Genomic DNA, 19119 nt, shown 5'->3' on the forward strand with positions numbered 1-19119 from the left:
GAGGGTTAGATATTATTAACTAGTTTTCTTAAATAAATATTAAAATTATTTTTCACTTTATACATGTAATTGCAACACTTATGGATTAATTATTTTTCTTCTATATTGCTTACCTCTCTATAATACTTTTCCTTGTTCAATCCCTTAATTTCAAATAATAATTAAGGCATTATTACTACAACTAATTAAGAAGCGATTTTAAAAAACATGGTATTTAACACAATTTAAAAGAATTAATTGACCACCGTATATACAAATTCAATAATTATAAAACATGAAATAATATATATTTGAAGTACACAAAAACAGTGTTATAGGTTTTATACCAAAGGTTAACTTATTCCCTGAACCCCCGTAAAGCCGTGAACCTCACTATTAATTGCAAGATGAGTTGTCTTGTCTTAGAGAGGCAGATGACTTTTGTAAAAAGTGAGGGCAGGCTGTGGGGTCTAGCTGTAATAAAGTACTGAGAAGGTAAGGGGAGATTCCCTCAATAATTACTTTTTAATAATTTATTACTGGTTGTGGAGCCCATGTTTCTCTCTCTTAAGACCCTTTTCCCTTTTTTTTTTCTAGTTTAAAATCCGGCAAAAATGCTAATGACACCAATAAATGAATATTCTTCATTTTCCCATGCAAGGAAAATGAAAATAAAACAGAAAATCCATAAATGAACAGCACCAGTAAAAAATCAATATACAATTAAAAGATTAGAAGTTAACTATCGAGGCATCAAGCCACCAATTCATATAGTGGCCATATGGCTCGCTGGGATCTCGTTCGTTTAGCGGCCCTATATGTCATGTGTCACGAACTGGGAGTTTCACACCCAAAAGACTAATCTATTAGGTAGAAGGACTCCCCCCATTTATAAGCCCAAGACCTCCCCAATACGCTTTCAATGTGGGATTTGTTATATTTTCCCCCACCCAATCCTGTGACGCCCTTGTCACAGGTGAGGCCCCCTGCCTACCCATCCACCTCACTCTCGTGTGGACCCATAATCACACGTGAACGCCTCTGTGTGCGCGCTTGACGGGACATCGAAAGACGGATTGGGTCTGCTCTGATACCACTTGTCACGGGCTGGGAGTTTCACACCCAAAAGGCTAACCTATTAGGTGGAGGGACTCCCCCCAATTTATAAGCCCAAGACCTCCCCAATACGCTTTCAATGTGGGATTTGTTACACATGTCAGGCCTACCATGGTCATCGTGGCCCCGCTACGGCCAAGGCTGCTGGCTAGCTACATGGTTGTTGGCTACGTTCACAATTTTATGGATGCATTAACTTTTTTAATTTTTCGATTTTCTTAAAAGGTTTTTCTATATTCTTAAGAAGCATTAACTTTTTTATCATTTTTTTAATTGATACGTTCACAATTTTATGGATTCTTTTTTAAATTATTTGACTTACAAATTTTATATTGTAAACTTACATTCATACCCTTATCTATGTTTAAAGTTAACAGTTTTTCACTGTTAATTATTTATTTTTGAAAGAAAATAAAAATTATGTCCTTCTAACTCCAAATGCAACTTTTAGTGAGACTTCATACTTTATATATGTATATTCAGTTAATTTACGTATATCTCAACTAATTCATTTAGGGTCTTAAAGTTAACGGTCAAGTAAACCTATAGTGACTCACCCTTATTAGTAGTTGTAGGGATACAAACTTAATCTTACTAAGTTGGGTCCAATGAATTTGTAAAGACATTTCAATAGTAAGGGTAAATGGTCACTATATTCTTTTTTCTTGTGAACGGAATATTTACTAAATCTTGTAGGTGGGACAATATGTTTTCCCAACCCTTTTTTTCTTTGTCTTTTACAATCAACTTTATTAAAGAGAAATTATATTTGACCCCACTGTTGCCTCACTATATTCTTTTATCATTTCAAAATATACCATATACAGTGTAAATTTATATCTAGGTGATCATCCTAAACTATATACTGAACTTTCTTTTATTGCAATTTAAAACTTTGATTTACAAGACATGTATTATAAAATAATAATAATTTTTCTAAACAAAATATTTATGACTTGCATAAGTCAGATTTGTTTTATTATTACTATTCCTTATCTTGATTTGTTATTTTATTATACAAGTTTATTTATTTTTCTTATGCACTATACCTTATGCTTGAAGGTTTATCTTTTTCGTATAATATTTTTTCTGTTTAATGCAAGAGGAGTACCACAATTATTATTAGTTTTGGAATGAAAATGTTAAGGAGGAGGTGGAAGAGAATGAAAATGTTTTGGAATTTCTGAAACCCGGAATTATGAAGTTGGTGAAAGGGAATTGTATTAAGTCATTTCCAGAGGACTAATTATACTGTCTGCCTACTTTTGACTATTTTGAAAGCATTCCATTTCTTTCAAAGTGAATTGTCGGCATTGCCACCTTCTTTTTGACTTGCTTTTTTTTTTTTTTTTTTTTTAAATAAATATTTGGCAGAAGAGAGTGGAGAAAAATAGTTTTGAGTGTTGAATATATCATTTCTTCCAATCTTTGTTGGTCCTAACTCACCCAGAAGAAAAGCAAACATAGCACTCTGGTCTTGAACACAGCTCTTACAAAACATAGCGATTGAGGTGCCATTTCCTTAAACTTCAAAAGCCAATTCCGTTGAGTACTCTTTAACTATTATTAATTTTCTGTCATTTTATTAGCCTTGCTTTGTATCCAGTATCCATTACTATATTCAAACCAAAAAAAAAAAAAAAAAAAAAAATTTTGTTCATCGAGCTTTTTCTCATAAACACATTAGTTTCTGCTGTGTTTTCAATATTATTAATTTTCTGTCATATTACTAGCTTTGCTTTACATTCAGTATCAAACATTGTTTTCAACTTCTCTTAATCTTTTTTTTGATATTATTCCCCATATTTCTCGTATCTGCCTTTTTTTTTAAAAAAAAAAAAACATTAGTTTTAGAATTTTTTTGATCTCATAAACATTTCTAGTGTATCTCTTTTTTCAGTATTTCTTTTTTCTTGTCCTCCTAAAGTAACGTTTGTCAGTGGCTTTCCTTATTTAAAGCAAAAAGAAAAGAAAAAAAAAAAAATAATGGCTGAAATAGCTACTGCTGCTGGTTCCAAAGCTGCAGAACAAGTAACAGAAACTATGTATGATTTCATTTGTCAGAAGATTTCCTATGTGTTCAAGTACCAGAAGTATATGGAGAAGGCAAAGGAACAAGTTGAGAAGGTCAAAATTCGAAAACAAGATGTGGAAGCAGATGTTGATGTTGCTGAAAGACAAGGGGAAGAGATTTACAATGAAGTCAAAGACTGGCTGAGGGGCGTGGAAGGTTTCATGGAACGTGAAGTAAAGCTCGTTGATGATGAAGATATAGCAAAGAGGCGTTGTTTCAAAGGGCTGTGTCCTGATTTGATGAAACGATACAGGCTCAGCAAGGATGCAGAGCAGGTGGCAGAGGATGGAGCCAAGCTCTTTGAAAAAGGAAAATTCAGTGGAGTTTCCCACCACGTTATTCTACAGAGGACGGAATCCATATTTGTCGGTGAGGGGTACGAGCACTTTCACTCCAGAGAGTCCAATTTCAACGATATCATGGAGGCATTGAAGGATTCTACTGTTAACATGATTGGAGTGTACGGGATGGGTGGTGTGGGCAAAACCACACTGGTCAGAACAGTTGCTTGGAAAGCAAAGGAAGATAATTTATTTGATGTGGTGGTCTTTGCTGAGGTAAAACAAAATCCGAATCTTAAACAAATTCAAGCTGACATTGCTGGTCAATTGGGCATGGTACTTAGAGACCAGGAGAGTCTATCTGGAAGAGCTGATCAATTACGTTATAGGTTGAAGAAAGCCAAGAGAATCATTGTAATTGTAGATAATATCTGGAAGAAGCTTGACTTGAAGGTTGTTGGGATTCCTTTTGGCTATGATGATAAAGGTAGCATCCAGCAAGACAAGAAAGAAAGCAACAATGAGCAAGAGCGATGCACAATATTGTTAACAGCTAGAACACAAGTTGTATTAAAACAAATGAATACTCATAGGAATGTATTTGTTGAGCCTTTGGGTGATGATGATGCAAGAAATTGGTTTGGGAACATTGCTGGTGATTTAACAGATAAAAGTGATATAGCAGCTGAAATAATTGAAAAATGTGCAGGTTTACCACTTGCAATTACAATAATTGCAAAGGCTTTGAAAGGTAAGAGTGATTCTGTCTGGAGGGATGCGTTACGTCAGTTAGAAAATTCTAATACAAGATGTGTTCCAGAAATGGATAACACTTTATACTCAACTATTGAATTGAGTTATGAATTGTTGAACAGTGAAGAAGCAAAATCATTGCTTCTACTTTGTGCTCTGCTTGTTGTGGCGGGTCATGATGTACCCATGATGTACTTGCTGGGATATGGTATGGGGTTGGGCTTGTTTCAAGATGTTCATACGATTAACGACGGGAGGAATAGAGTCAAGTCGCTGATTGATTATCTCGCAGATTCGTGTTTGTTGTTGAAAGGCAACAATAACGAGAAGGTCAAAATGCATGACGTCATTCATCTTGTTGTTGCATCAATTGCCAAAGAGAAACGTTGGCTTAGTATTCCAAATGCTAATGGGTTTAAAGAAGTGTTGGCGAAGGGAAAGTACAAAGATTCGGTTGCAATTATTCTGCCTGGGATAGACATTGATGGGCTTCCTGAAAGGGTAAACTTTCCAAACCTTGAGTTATTTACTTCGTATCTTAAAGAAGATCATTTTCTACAAATCCCAAACCACTTTTTTGAAGGCATGAAGGAACTCAAAGTTCTAGATTTGGATGAAGCTCATTTATTACCACTACCCTCATCCTTTCTTTGCCTAACAAACCTTCAAATGTTGCGTCTGGGGAATTGCACTTTAGGAGATATAACAATGATAGGAGAGCTAAGGAATTTAGAGATTCTTGCTTTTCTAAATTGTGAATTCGAACAATTGCCTGAAAGTTTTAGACAATTGACGCAGCTAAAGTTATTACAACTGACCGATTGTCCAAAGCTTAAAGTAATCACACCAAATGTCATAGCCAACTTGTCTCGATTAGAAGAGCTACGTATATATAATAGCTTTGAGCGATGGGAGGTTGAAGGACGGAATAACGCTAGTCTTGCTGAGTTGAAGAGATTGTCTCAATTGAACACTTTATGCATACATATCCCGAATTTGCAGCTTATACAGCGGGACTTTATCCCTGAGAATTTAGAAAAGTATACAGTACATATTGGAGATGCATGGGAGTGGGCTTATGAATATGAACCCTCGAGAACATTGAGACTCAAGGTCAATGGAAGTCTTCATTTGACATATGGGGTTGAAATTTTGGTGGAGAAAGCTAAATATCTATATCTAGATCAACTAGATGGTGTTAAGGATATACTTTGGGAACTTGACAGAGAAGGTTTCCCACAATTAAAGCATCTCTCTGTACAAAGTAGTTCTGAAGTTTTGTATATTGTCAACTCAATAGGGTGCGTTCCTTCTAATCATGGCTTTCCAATCTTAGAATCATTGTTTCTTGTTAATCTAAGTAATATGGAGAAGATATGTTGCGGCCTAGTCGGTGCAAAGTCTTTCAGCAAATTAAGAATCTTAAAAGTAAAAAATTGTAATAGGTTAAGGTATCTTTTCTCTTCCTCCATGGCTGGAAACATCTCACAGATACAAAAAATCAAAGTAACTTATTGCGAGAAGTTAAAGGAGATTTTTGGTAAAGAAAGCGAAGACCATGTCGATGAAAACGAAAGGAACAGTGAGATTGAGTTTACGCAATTGCATTCCCTAGTACTACAATGCTTGCCGCAGTTCATAAGTTTTGGCTTGAAGGTATGTTTTGCCTTTTCTTTTCCGTTTTATTTTATTTTACTGTAAAATTATGTGTTCTTTTATTAGTTTCTACGTTATTTATGGAATGAGATTTGTTTATGCAGGTTGTGTTGCCAAGATTGGAGAACTTGAAAATATCCTCAATTAATATTGAGAACATATGGGTTGATCAACCTCAACCAATGTCTTCCTATATGCAATGCTTAAAAAGCTTATATGTGGGGGAGTGTAATAGTTTGAAGTATATCTTTTTATCCTCTATGGTCAAATGTCTTGTGCAACTTCAAAAGCTTGTGATATGCTACTGTAAGTCGATGGAAGCATTAATATTTGACTCAGAAGGGTTAGAAGGAGAAGATAAGATAATTGAGATGAGTTTTCCAAAACTATTCCACCTAAAGCTTGCAAGTCTTCCAAAACTCACAAGATTTGGCACCAGAAATTCAATTGAATTCCCCACCTTGAATGAACTTCACATTGAGAGTTGCTCTAATTTGAAGATAATTGATATGAGTTTTCCAAATCTTGAAACATTGGAAATAAGAAGTTGTGATTCACTGAAAGAAGTGTTCAATATGGAACGACAGCTAAATGCTGATAGACATACATTGAAGAAAAGTCATCAAGAAGTTGTGGACTTCAACAACTTGAAATCCTTTGAAGTTCACAATTGTTGTAGCTTGAGACATATATTTACTCCATCTATCATTTTGGGTCTTGCTCAACTGAAATAGATAAAAGTAACAAACTGTGCTTCGATAGAAGAAATTATCTCGAAAGAAGAAGAAAAGGAAGCAGACATTGAGAAAATTATGGTACCCCAATTGAACTCCATTATTCTTGAGTCGTTGCCTAACTTGACAAGCTTCTATTCAGAAATGAATACTTTGGAATGTCCTGCCTTGAAAGCTATTACAGTGGCCAAGTGTCCACAGATTGAGACATTTGTTTTTGCTGATATAAAGCACCAATCTGACCATATTGTGCCCCTTCTTAGTGAAAAGGTTTGTATGATTGAAACTCTTTCATCACTGTTTTAATTTTATTATCTTTATAATAATCTATGTTACTATCATCATCCACAGTTATTAGAAATTCAATTATCATGCATAGTTGAAAATAATATACTTTTTTTTTAGTGGTTTTTAAGAAGACAAAATCTTTTTGTTGAATTTAATAACATTAAAATTATTATTTACAATATATTTTGGAAAGCTTACCTCGAGATGTTTATTGTGGGTTGTTTTTCCAAGCTTAGAGAAGCTGTTTCTCTCACACCTGCATAACTTACACTTGATATGGCACAACCAACTCCTTGCAGATTCCTTTGGCAAACTAAAAGAAGTGACAATTGAATTTTGTGAAAAATTAATGACTATTGTTCCAGCTAATAATAGTCAAGGACTTCTTACCTTTCACAATCTAGAATCATTACATGTTGAGAAGTGTTGGAGTTTGAAAAGTCTATTTCCAGTTTCCACAGCTACTGGTCTAGTGAAACTTAAAAAGTTGAGTATATATTCTTGTGAGTTGGAGGAAATTGTTGCTAATGAAGAAGTAGAAGGGGCCCCTTCCCTTGATTTGTCTGGAAAGGTATGAATTTATCTATACTTTTTATAAAATGTAACATAATCATTTAGATTAATATGACATGTTCATGATACCAATTCTGTGGCATTGCTACTAATTATCTTACAATTGAGGTGATATATGTATTTTGTGTTGCATACTTGCCTGTAAAAGATAGTCACCAACTGAAGTTTTTTCCCTTTTCAAATCGAATGGCAGTAAACTAAGTGGTTGGTCTTGTTTCATTGATTAGATATATTGATTTTTGTGAATTAAGAATTTCATTTTTGTTAACTTACGTATTTTTTATTGTTTAAAGTATATTTATTTAAAACATATAATTAATTTAATTAATTGGGGAAGTTAAAAATTTGACTGATTTTGTACTGAATACAAGTTCCTTTTTCAAATTTGTCTCTTCCTAATACAATTAGTTTTTTTTTTTTTTTTTTTTTTTTTGTTTGTAAATCAAAAAAATTTGGTCACGTAGTTCTGTTTGTTAAAAATTAATCAAAAGAACTGACTTCTTTTTGGTCAATAACATGACATTGATATCGTATGTAAAAATCTTATTATATGTGTTTACCATATGCTCATTAAAACCTTCTTGCTTGTTCATCCATTTTGACTTACAGGTCATGCCCAATTTGGAATCATTGTATTTAAATGTCGATGCCTTTAGACTGCAAACTAAAAGACCATTGGAGGGATTCTGCAGACTAAAAGAACTTCAGCTGGGTGAATTAAATGATGAATCAATTCCCTTTTTCTATGGCTTCCTCAAAAGGTTATACAGTTTGGAAATCCTTGCTCTATGTGATAGTAGGTCCAAAAAGCTATGCCTACATGAAAGAGACGCAACAAAAGAAGATTCTCAAGTGCATCCATTTCTTCCGCATCTTAGAGACTTGAGAATATGGAGATGTCATGATTTGACACATTTATGGACGTCCTCAGTATCTTTTACAAATCTTACAACTCTAGATGTATGGGATTGCAATGGATTGGTAAACATACTTACATGCTCAACTGTCAAATCTCTTTTCCAACTTACAAAAATGACAATAAATAAATGCGAGTTATTGAGAGAAGTAATAGTGGGTGAATTTGACGAGATAGAAGAAGGGATTGTTTTTTGCCAATTGAAAACTTTGCAGCTTCTTGATTTATCAAGCCTCGCATGCTTTTGCTCAACAACTTGTGCCTTCAAATTCCCATGCTTGGAACAAGTAACTGTGAGTGAATGTCCAAAATTGAAGATCTTTACTCAAGGAAGTTTAAGCACACCAAATTTAAACAAGGTGCAAAGAGAACAAATGCCTAAGAAATATGTTTGGAAGGATGATCTGAATTCCACCATCCAACAAATATTTAGAGAGATGGTACGTACTTACTCACAAAATCTTCTTATTTTCTTTACCACCTGTGCTATTAATATTAGTATACATGTCTTTACTACTATTAAAGTGGAGCAGATAAGATATGATTGTATAATTTATAATACTATTTCATATTTGATGTATAATTAGACTAAATTATAAACACTGTTGAATTGATATTGATAATAGTATAAATATATATTAATTAAAAACTTATTTTATAAATATTTATCTGTATAATATATTATAATTAAATTCCAATCCCCCTTAATAAATATGGGTTAAATTAAATAAAACCAATCCTTTATCTTTATCACGCTAAAAGCCGCCACATTTCATCTTCTTCAACTCTTCACTGCTACAGTCACAAGAAGCCAGCTCAAGCGGCACTGGTCTTTCTAGCTAACGATGTCACAAGCCACAGAACCACCTTCACCGGCGTCACTGATTCTAGCACTCTCCGTCACAAGCGGCAGGTAAGCAAAATCATTCTGCTCGACTTTTGAACTAGATTTTAAGAGTGAAGGCTATAATCGTGATTTGGTATTTTTGTTTTAGGACTCAAACTTCGTTTAGTTGTGATTTTGATAATTATATTATCTGAAGCTTCAGTTTGATGTTTGATATTTTTGTATATAAGACCTGTAAATGTTTTTGATTGATCAAGTTAAGTGATGTTGCAGAGTTGTTTGATAAAATGTTTGAAAGAGATGCATTTTGTTCAACATAATGTTACATGGAAGATTTTTTAATTAAATTCATATAATTAAGACATGAATTGAAATTATTTAATAAAACAAAATTATTTCTTTGTACTCCAATACAGAATCGATCATCAATTTCATTTTATTTATAACAAAAGGAGGCAGATCTAGTTGTATAGAATAAGGCTTTGAATGGGGATAAATAGCAGCCATCACAGGTAAGGAATATGGCTTTTATTTTATTTTTCAATTCTAGTGTAAGACATGGACGCCTACTTTTACTTTATTTTATTTTCCTTGATAAAGTGTGATAACCAAATTAATGTTATCAGTTTGATTTATTTCTTTTGACTATATCAAAAGCACTTTGTTGCCTGCATATTCAGGATGATGATAATCAACAAAGGAACAAGATCCAAATGGGAGTGGGAGGCAACAAGACAGCTATGGTTGTGTTGGGGTTCCAGCAGGAAGGCTATCCCCAGGGAGGGCTAACCATTCTAGTGCTGCTCAGGTATGAGCTAAAGTATTTTTTAGATTTTTTTTTTTTGCCTTAAGTTTCTTCAAATTTCCTCATTGTCCTTTTGTTTATTTCAGGATGGCTTCAACAAGCTTCATGATTTGGAGAGTTCACTTGCTTCATTTCCTGTCAAACCATTTGCAAGCACTTAAGTAATGATTAAATATTTCTTTCCCTTCTTCAGTTGCTAACGACTTCATCAATATCATTAACTGTCTTCCAGGGTCGTGAAATGTATTTTCGAGAAGTTTTCCGTTTGAAATTGTTTGTGAATTGAGTGGAATGGAAAAACAAATGCTGACTAAAGAAACTTTTATTCCGCTATTCATTTTTGATATTTTCTAATCATTAATATTGTTATGCATTTGTGAAATATAGTGCAAATGAGAAAACCTGTAATTATTTTTTCCCTTTATTGATGCAGATAGTTTTGATATTGCTGAGGATGATGAGGGTACAACTAGTCCTAGTTAGAAGGTTACTGCTCAATTAAATCTTGAGCAACAGTTTCTTACAAAGACTTAGCAGGGGCCTTGGACCAAGAAACTGGAAGGAGTGATGGTGAGAATTCAGGGAAAACTATCTCTCCATGTCATGCCATTTCTGAGGATAAAAGGTTTTTGAGTGGTTCACTAATGCTCATTAATGCTCATTAATGCTTTTTCTCTTAAGAAAGTTACATGTGAAGGGTACAGGTAATCTTGATTGTAATTGTAGTTATATTTTCTCTTATCGTGCTTTTTTTTTTTTTTTTTTTTTTTTTAAATCCAATAGGTTGTAAATATGAATTATAAAAAATTAGCTATAATACTGTTCAATATATGCTATATAGCTTTTTTCTCAATTTACCTGAATATTAAATTTTGACATGTTCTGATTCTCTACAGCCAAAAAAATAATCCAAGTGGAACTATAGTGGCCCATTGTTATATTGCCGGAGGAGAAAGGCAAATAATTTTCAGGTATTTCTGTTGTGATTTATTTGCTTTATAATTTCTTTCTATCTAAATTAGAGGCATTATTACTTGCTTTATACTTTATAATTAATCTTCTATTACTGTGTTGCATCTGGTTAAGCAGCAGAGGATACATCAGGAGCAATGGTCCAACACAAGGGACATGTTAAAGTTCCTTAAGCCGATCTGAGCCCCGAGGTATATTTGCAGTAGCGGGCTGTAATCTAAGTTCAAGACGACTTATACGTTAGTTGATATTGAAGTGATCCATTAGTGTCGTGTTGCTTTCTAAAGAAATTCAAGGTCTTAATACATATGATTATTAGTTATGTACATGTTATTTTAATGGTCTTTAATTAGGATAATAACAGAAGAAAAAAAGAAGAAGCAATAAATGGCTAATTTTACCCTATCACCTATAAAATCGCAAGGCAGTCCATGACAATAAGAATGATGGTTAATTTTACTGAATGGATATTATGGGGTTCGCAAGAGTATTCTACTCTTTAGTTATCCTTCTGATGCTTTTGAGGAGTTGGCAAATTTATTATTATTATTTTTTTTTATTTTGTGGCAAGAGCATTTGGTTGAGTTTCACTTTTGGCTAAAATATCTTTATTTTGTGATATTATCTATTAAGATCATAGTGTGATATATATTTTAGCAAACTATAAATGTTATTGATAAAATCTAATTTTAGCTGTATTAATTTTAATTGAATCATCTCTTAAGAATAAGCTAAAATAAAGTCACCAACTTGGCCTTGGTTGTTCTTCTTCTATAATGTTAATTTTCTCTCTTGTCTCATTCTCGAATTAATAACTTACTCCCATGAACCATTTTCTTAAACATAAATCACTGGAATTGTCATGGTTGATCTCCGAATAAACTAGGCATTTAGTGGTCAGAAAATTCATTGCATTTTAAGTGTGTTGCCCATGGTTTTGCTTTTGTTGACTATGCTGCTCTAATGTTCTGGGTTAGGTCCATCAAGGATGATGCTTCATTTGCTGCCTAGGGGCTTTATTGATGCAAAGTATGCTTTTCTGTTCTATTATTCTTTTAACAAATTCAACTTTACTGTTAAATTTGACAAATTCTACCATTCATTTACGCATTAGCAGGTGAGATTTATATCTATATTTTTGACTATTTAGATATATATCTCTTGAAATTTTGATCTGTAATTTCATTTTACACAACTATATATATATATATATCTATATATTTATATTTGACGATCACAATTTAATTTTTACTCACTAAATCTAGATTGGTGCGATCAATTTTTTTTTTTCCTGACATACATGGTATGAAATTTTTGGTTTGGATTTCATGTTTTTAATGTATTGCAGCATCTCGAACACTCCTAATAAAGGGCATATGCAAACTAACTATTGCTAAGCAACTTTGAAATGCAAGATCCTTTTTGGATATTCTTTATTAAGTTCAATTGTTGAAAAATTATTTGGAAAAAATTATGTTATCTTGATCTCGAAATCTGTTTACCTTGCAGCAAGAGTGCCTAAGAAGAATAAGTGCCTGCAATTCCAGCCTTGAGTAAGTAGTTTCAGTTGTCAATTCTTGTGATCGGTTTAATAGGCATTTTCTTTTATGGTTCATATTCCGGATTGGGTTCGTCCTTGTAGTAATCGGATGAATTTCGTTATAGACATGAAAGCGTAAGAACTTGACGGGGCCTATCACTTATTTCTTTGTCTGATTCGAGGGGTAGGGCCCCGTTGAGTTCTTAATAATCATAATATTCTGTTTTGTTCGTATAATTTCTTTTTATTTTATTTCCTTACTGTTTCATTGATGTAAAACTTGCGTTCTTGTTTTGACAATATTAAAAGCACTGTGTTGCCTAGATATTCAGGATGATGATATACAGCAAATGGACAAGATCCAAATGGAAGCGGAAGGCAAAGAGACAGCTAAGATTGTTTTGGGTTTGGGGTTCCAGCAGGAAGTCTATCCCCACAGAGGTCTAACCATTCAAGTGTCTCCAAGTCAGGAGGTAGTAATTTCTAGATTGTTTTTTTTGCCTTAAATTGTCATCAGATTTCCTCATTTTCCTTTTGCTTGTTTTAGGATGGCTTCAACAATCTTCATGATTTGGAGAGTTCATTTGCTTCATTTCCTATCAAATCATTGCAAGCACTTAAGTAAGGATAATTTCTGTCTCATCTTCATTGCTAACAGCTTCATCAATATCATAAGTGTCTTCCAGGGTAGCGGAATTTATTTTCCAGAAATTTTCAGTTTGAATTTGTTTGTAAAATTGAGTTGAATGGAAAAACAGATGCTGACTTAAGAAACTTTTTTTCCCCACTTCATTCTTGTTCTTTTCTAATCATTACTATTCTTATGCATTTGTGTAATACAAATGCAAATTAGAAAAAAAGAAAGCATTTTCTTCCCTGTAATTATTTTTTCCCTTTATTGATGTAGAGGTTATTTTGATATTGGTGAGGATGATGAGGGTTCAAGCAATCCTTGGTCATTTTCTTTTAAAACCAAGAAAGTGGAAGGAGTGAGAGTGGGAATTCCGGGAAAACTAGCTTTTTACCATGTCATCACATTCTGCAAGTTTTTTCCAAATTGATCAGAATTCTTAGATATATTATTTAGCTTCTTTAGATAATTGTTCTCGAAAATTAGAGTAAAACCTCCTAAAAAATATTGGCTGCTTGTTCTTGAATAATGCAATTCTTAGATTCAATGATTCATAAGGAATTAGTCTTTCAGTGTTTTTCCATGTGTCACATCTTTATTTGTGAATGTGCTCTGTAAATTTGCTCATGTGAGTTGTGCAACTCACTCTTCTTTTTATGGATACATAATATAGTTTTACTGAGACACTTTAAGCTCTTTGACCCATGCCGCCTTCAATTTTTGACCCAGTGGAAAGCATGATGTAAACTTGGGACAAAATATTATTGGGTTGCTTTGAACCTATGTTGCACGAAATGCCAGCTTAAAAATTCCAGGACAGAAATATTAACATTAGAACAAGATATGGTTTTTGGTGGTGACACATGATACACCACATCAAAATGTCTTCTTTATATCAAAAGCCTACCTGCTATTGTGATGTCTAAACAAAAGTATACACTGATTAGTTGGGTTTTTTTTTTTTTTTTTTTTTTTTTTTTTTTACATTATACCTTTTTTTTCTTTCCATACACGAGTGAAAAGCTTTGACTATGTTTACTAAATAAGTTTGGTCTATTGAAATTATTTTGAGGGGATTCTCTACAGCCAAAAAATACTCCGAGGGGAACTATAATGGCTCATTCTTGTATCACAACAGGACAGATGCAAGTAACTTTCAGGTATTTCTGTTGTGATTTATTTGCTTTATAATTTCTTACTATCTAAATTAAAGGCATTTTTACTTGCTTCATACTTTATGATGAATCTTGTATTACTTTGTTGCATCCGTTTATGCAGCAGAGGATACATCAGGAGCAGTGTCCAACACAAGGGACGCTTTAAAGTTACTTAAGCAGATCTGAGCCCCAAGGTATTTTTGCATTAGCGGGAGTTGATTTTGAAGTGATCTTTTAAGTGTCATGTTGCTTCCTAAAGAAATTCAAGGTGATCTTAACATATACAATTATCAGTTTTATCATAGCTAGTACATGCTATTTTATGGTCATTAATCTGATGAGGATAATAACAGAAGTAAAATAGATAAATAAATAAATGGTTAATTTAATCCTATTACCTATCAAATTGCAAGGCAGTCCGTGAAAATGAGAAATGATGATGAATTTTACTGAGCTTGAGTTTTTCTTTTGAGCTTGTGTAGTCTAGCTTCTGATGCTTATGAAGAGTTGGCAAATTTTTTTTTTTTTTTTTTTTTCTGGCAAGAGCATTTGGCTGAGTTTCACTTTTGTCAATAATATTATAAATGTTTATTGGTGAAATCTAATTTTAGCTTTATTAATGTTAATGGAGTTAAATCCTTTGAATGCTTAATGAAGCTAAGACCTACTTGCCTAGATAATGCGATTTTAGCTGGCCTTGGTTGTCCTTATTCTATAATATTAATTTTCTCTCTTTTGTCTCATTCTCCAATTAATATCTGACTCCCATAAACCAGTTTCTTAAACATAAATCACTGGAATTTTCAAGGTCGATCTCATAACGATCCTAGCTATTTAGAATCTAGAAAATTCATTGTATTTTAAGTTTGTTGCATTATATTGTTTTTTTCATGGGAACTATAGGCTGACTAATGATTTGGCTCTCCATGGTTTTGCTTTTGTTGATTGTGCTACTCTTAAGGTTTTGGGTTGGCTCCATCAAGCATGATGCTTCATGTGCTGCTTTGGGGCTTTATTGATGTAAGTATGCTCTTATGTTCTATCGTTCTTTTGGCAAATTCAATTATACTACCTAATTTGAGAAATTCTATTGTTCAACTACTCATTAGCGGTTGAGATTTATATCTACATTTCTGACTATTTAGATATCTCGTGAAATTTTGATGTGTAATTTCGTTTTACACAACTGTACAAATATATTGTTGATGGTAGTTTTTCAATGTAGTGTGAGAACATATGCTTCCATTGTAAACCATCACATAGAGCTTGGTAATCTCATCGTAGAGAAATCTCTGTTGTCCTTTGAGTGTGGTCTTCAGAGGAGATTGCTAGTCACCTTTGATATGGTATCCATTAGGTAAGGAATCCAAAATATCATTCAGAATCCTATTATGTACTCTTTTTTCTTGATTCATGATCTAATGAGGATTTTCTCTTTAATGCACTAGATTTTATTTGCTGAGGACACGCTTGTACTCTATCGACTCATGACTTTCCCTTGGACTATCATGGCCATGACATATCTAAGTAACTTGATTGTGCTCCTAGAGTTACACTCTACTCGTATAGTAATACTCTCCTCCATGAGCAAGAGTTACCTTTGCTCATAGGTTACTTTACTCTAGAGCATTTTACTGGTGAGTTAACCTTACTCATGAACCATTTGATTCTGGATTTTTTTCAAAGTGATAAAGATATAATTTAAGGTATAACATATATCATATTTTGACAATCACAATTTAATTTCTAGCACGTGGGAATCCAAGATTGGTTCCATCAATTTTTTTGTTTCTGGCATGGTATGAAATTTGTTTGGTTTTAACATCGTGTTTTTAATTTAACTGCAGCAATCTCCAGACAATGTCCTAATAAATTGGGGCATAAGCAAAGTAACAATTGGTAAGTTTGAAATGCAAGGTACTTTCATGATTTTTTTCTTTTCATCCAGTTCATTTTGAAAAATTATTTCTTGAAATGAAAATGAAAAATGAGATTTTGCATTTCTTAAACCAAGAACTGATTCAATATCGTGTTCAAAACAATATTTTAAGAATAATAGATTTTAGGTTTCTACTCTAGGTATTACATGATTGACTCCAAAGGCTATAATGCACAGATGAAAAGTTTTTAGGTTTCTACTCTGGGTAATTTTAATTTTTTAGTTTAGTGTCTAAGATAAATTGAAGCAAGAAATGTGGTAGAATCAGAAGGAATTTTATTTGACTTTCGTTGCTTAATGAAAAAAAGATTTAAGAAAGTTAGGATATTACTATTCACATAAAATTATGGCAAGAATTTAAGAATAGAGTCGATCAGGTGCAACAAAATATGAGAATGTTGGCAAACACTGAACACAGAATTTAACTTGTAAGTTGGTTGCTTTCTTTGTTTTGTAATGTATGTAAATTCCTTGAGTATTGTTGATTATATGTTTAAGGTGAAAGACAGTAGTCTATAATGAAGAATACAGAGGAGGAAGAATGAACTCTCTTAGATCTTAGAAATGAATAAAGGTTGAATTAGTCTGGTACCTCACTTCATTCTAATGGGCTAGTTAGATTTTTACAAAATAAATTTAGTGTTAAATTGTTAATAACTTGGGCTGAGCCAACTGAACAGTCTAAACTATGTATGTAATATGAATTCTGATACGCCTCCTATAACCAAAGTGTACAAAAAGAAGAAGAAAAAGGGCAACCTGGTCATTTCAGTGGACAAGGGCAGCAAGGGGAATTCAGATTAGAATTAGTTAAGGGGTATCTCCACGTAAGGGAGTGCAGAAAGTGTGAATTCAGTTATATATAAAGAGAGCAGTAGCTAGCTGTAAAAAGGGGAGGAAAAACCAGGGAAATGTTGGGAGGTGCTAGACCCTCGAAGTGCTAGCAATCTTTTTATCTTTGTTATCGCTTTGTTATCATTTTTGCCATTGTTGCTATCACCTGCTGCTTGCAGAGTTCATTTATTTTAATTCTCTATATATATAAATCAGTGGTTGCAGTGACAGAGTGTGTTTCTGAGTTTTTATTACAATATACTGTTGTGTTTGGACTGGTGTTCTCATCAAATTCTCAGTGTTGATATATCAAAATGTTGTTAAACACTCCTTGAAACTAAACATTTATTTTGATAATATCTTATGGATTTGCATATTGCAGTTTTAAAGTTATTCTGGTGTTGGCCTCTGTTTCATAACAGGGCCCACCATACTGCAGAAAAAGTCTATTTCAATTTTATCAAGTTTAACTCTTTGGAAACCGAGCAGCTATCTACTTTTTATTAAATATTCCAGTTGGTTTTTTGTTTATGATGGACAGGTAGCTGTTCTTCTAATCTGAAATAGATCACGATTTGAATGATGAATTCCTGGAGTTATTTTGCAGAGTTGGACTTTAAAAGTTATTTTGGTAAGAGAAATCAGCATATATAATTGTTGTGTCGTTATTGAAGATTTGTTGGATTTGTCTCACCAAATGTTGTGATTTATTGTTGGCCTCCTACAGTTGCAATATATTGAAGGTTTCTGCTGTTGCTTTCAGAAACTTTTTGAGTGGTTATCGAAAATTTCAAATGTTGAGATTTTGGCTGCTGCAGAGTCATGGGAATGTTGTGAAATTCTGTTGAAGCCTTTCAAAGGTTATGATTCACAAACCTATTCGCAAACCTATTAGCATTGTTTGTAGTTTTGTGCAGAAGATGAGCTAATATTTCATGTTACTGATGTTGCTCATAATATTTTGTTCTTTGAAAGTCTTGTTTCTTTTGTGCCTTTTTCTGCAGCGAATTTTTCATTTACTACGTTAGAATTTTTAACTGTTTTCCATTCTAACAATCGCCTAAATTCTTTAGCCACTGAGCAGCTATCATAGTATTCTTATAATCCGGTAGGTTGTGTTTGGTGGATTGTTGCTCTACTTCTCCCGTACAGAATTGTCATATGAGGCCACAACAGGATTTCCATAGCTTCACCACCCTTAAAGAGCTATAAATGGCAGAGCTTCCAAATCTTATTTCTCTTTCAGATGGTTTTCTCTCCATCCTCAACAAAGATGAAAGTAGCAAATGTAATGCCTGACATCCTTACATGAGGTGTTGAAACACAAAATTTCACGCAATCAGTACTTAATCTGATGTTCATTGTCAAAGGCGAATTTCCTTCATCTCTAAGACCCTCTTGGTAGAAAAGTGTTAAAATTTTATGCGTATTTGGGATAAGAGGAGAATGAAGCTGCCTGCCTCTTTAATTAAATCAATAATTTTTAGATTTCAGAACCTGAAACATCTATCTCATTAGGGTTTATCAAAATCTCACCTCTCTTGAAGAGTTGTCTATATTACTATTATGTTTATATTGCAATTGTAAGTTATTAATCATCCCTAAACTTCTTGTGAAAACACAGGCTAATGACAAAGCCCGCCTCATTGGACATAAAAATGTAACTTTTCATTCATCTTGATGCATACATATCCGTCGAAACACTTCATAAATTTGTCTTTTTTATATTGTTGTTATTATTATACTATTGGTGTAAACCTTTTAAGAGTTTTTACATTTGGACATTTTATCATATGGGTTTTTTTTCGTTGCCCCTTGAGAGATGAGAAAGTTCATTCACCCCCAAGTTTTGAGAAAGTATAGGAAAAACCCCCTGAAACCCAATTCTGGGTAAGACATTGGGGCCGAATGAGACTTCATTATCTCTTAGGGGGTGAGATAAAACCTCTTCGCAAAAATCAATTCTTTGTCTTTCATAAACCATCAAGTTCTGCCTTTACAATTTTTTTTTTTTTTTTTAAAGG

General features: G+C 33.2%; 1 protein-coding gene across 20 annotated transcripts; it reads left to right on the forward strand.

The window, feature by feature from the left end:
• Window positions 1–2545: 2545 nt before the first annotated feature.
• On the forward strand, window positions 2546–18742 carry LOC116111844 (probable disease resistance protein At4g27220). 20 transcript variants are annotated; one of them, XM_031398012.1, is made up of 23 exons: window positions 2546–2606; window positions 3160–5859; window positions 5964–6863; window positions 7181–7452; window positions 8064–8810; window positions 9172–9283; window positions 9898–10025; window positions 10109–10183; window positions 10456–10726; window positions 10919–10993; window positions 11112–11185; window positions 11972–12023; window positions 12504–12547; window positions 12859–13007; window positions 13082–13155; window positions 14252–14325; window positions 14444–14590; window positions 15284–15342; window positions 15548–15679; window positions 15771–15959; window positions 16170–16221; window positions 17637–17726; window positions 17823–18742. In XM_031398012.1, exons 2-3 carry the CDS (start codon window positions 3193–3195, stop codon window positions 6591–6593), a joined length of 3297 nt encoding a protein of 1098 aa, XP_031253872.1. In that variant the 5' UTR covers window positions 2546–2606; window positions 3160–3192; the 3' UTR covers window positions 6594–6863; window positions 7181–7452; window positions 8064–8810; window positions 9172–9283; window positions 9898–10025; window positions 10109–10183; window positions 10456–10726; window positions 10919–10993; window positions 11112–11185; window positions 11972–12023; window positions 12504–12547; window positions 12859–13007; window positions 13082–13155; window positions 14252–14325; window positions 14444–14590; window positions 15284–15342; window positions 15548–15679; window positions 15771–15959; window positions 16170–16221; window positions 17637–17726; window positions 17823–18742. The 20 variants fall into 20 exon arrangements, with proteins under 20 accessions (XP_031253872.1, XP_031253855.1, XP_031253854.1 ...); XM_031397995.1 differs by lacking the exon at window positions 2546–2606 and adding an exon at window positions 9634–9729 and having other exon boundaries at window positions 3076–5859; XM_031397994.1 differs by lacking the exon at window positions 2546–2606 and having other exon boundaries at window positions 3076–5859; window positions 17823–17955; window positions 18169–18742.
• The last annotated feature ends 377 nt before the right edge of the window (window positions 18743–19119 follow it).

Source organism: Pistacia vera, unplaced genomic scaffold (assembly GCF_008641045.1).
Source record: "Pistacia vera cultivar Batoury unplaced genomic scaffold, PisVer_v2 Contig650, whole genome shotgun sequence".
Taxonomy (NCBI): Eukaryota; Viridiplantae; Streptophyta; class Magnoliopsida; order Sapindales; family Anacardiaceae; genus Pistacia; species Pistacia vera.

Excerpts from the sequence above, each read along its gene's own strand:
- LOC116111844 (XM_031397995.1), top strand. The coding sequence starts at position 3,082 with ATGGCTGAAATAGCTACTGCTGCTGGTTCCAAAGCTGCAGAACAAGTA. Across the intron at positions 5,860-5,963 it reads TCATAAGTTTTGGCTTGAAG|GTTGTGTTGCCAAGATTGGA; the intron begins GTATGTTTTGCC and ends TTGTTTATGCAG.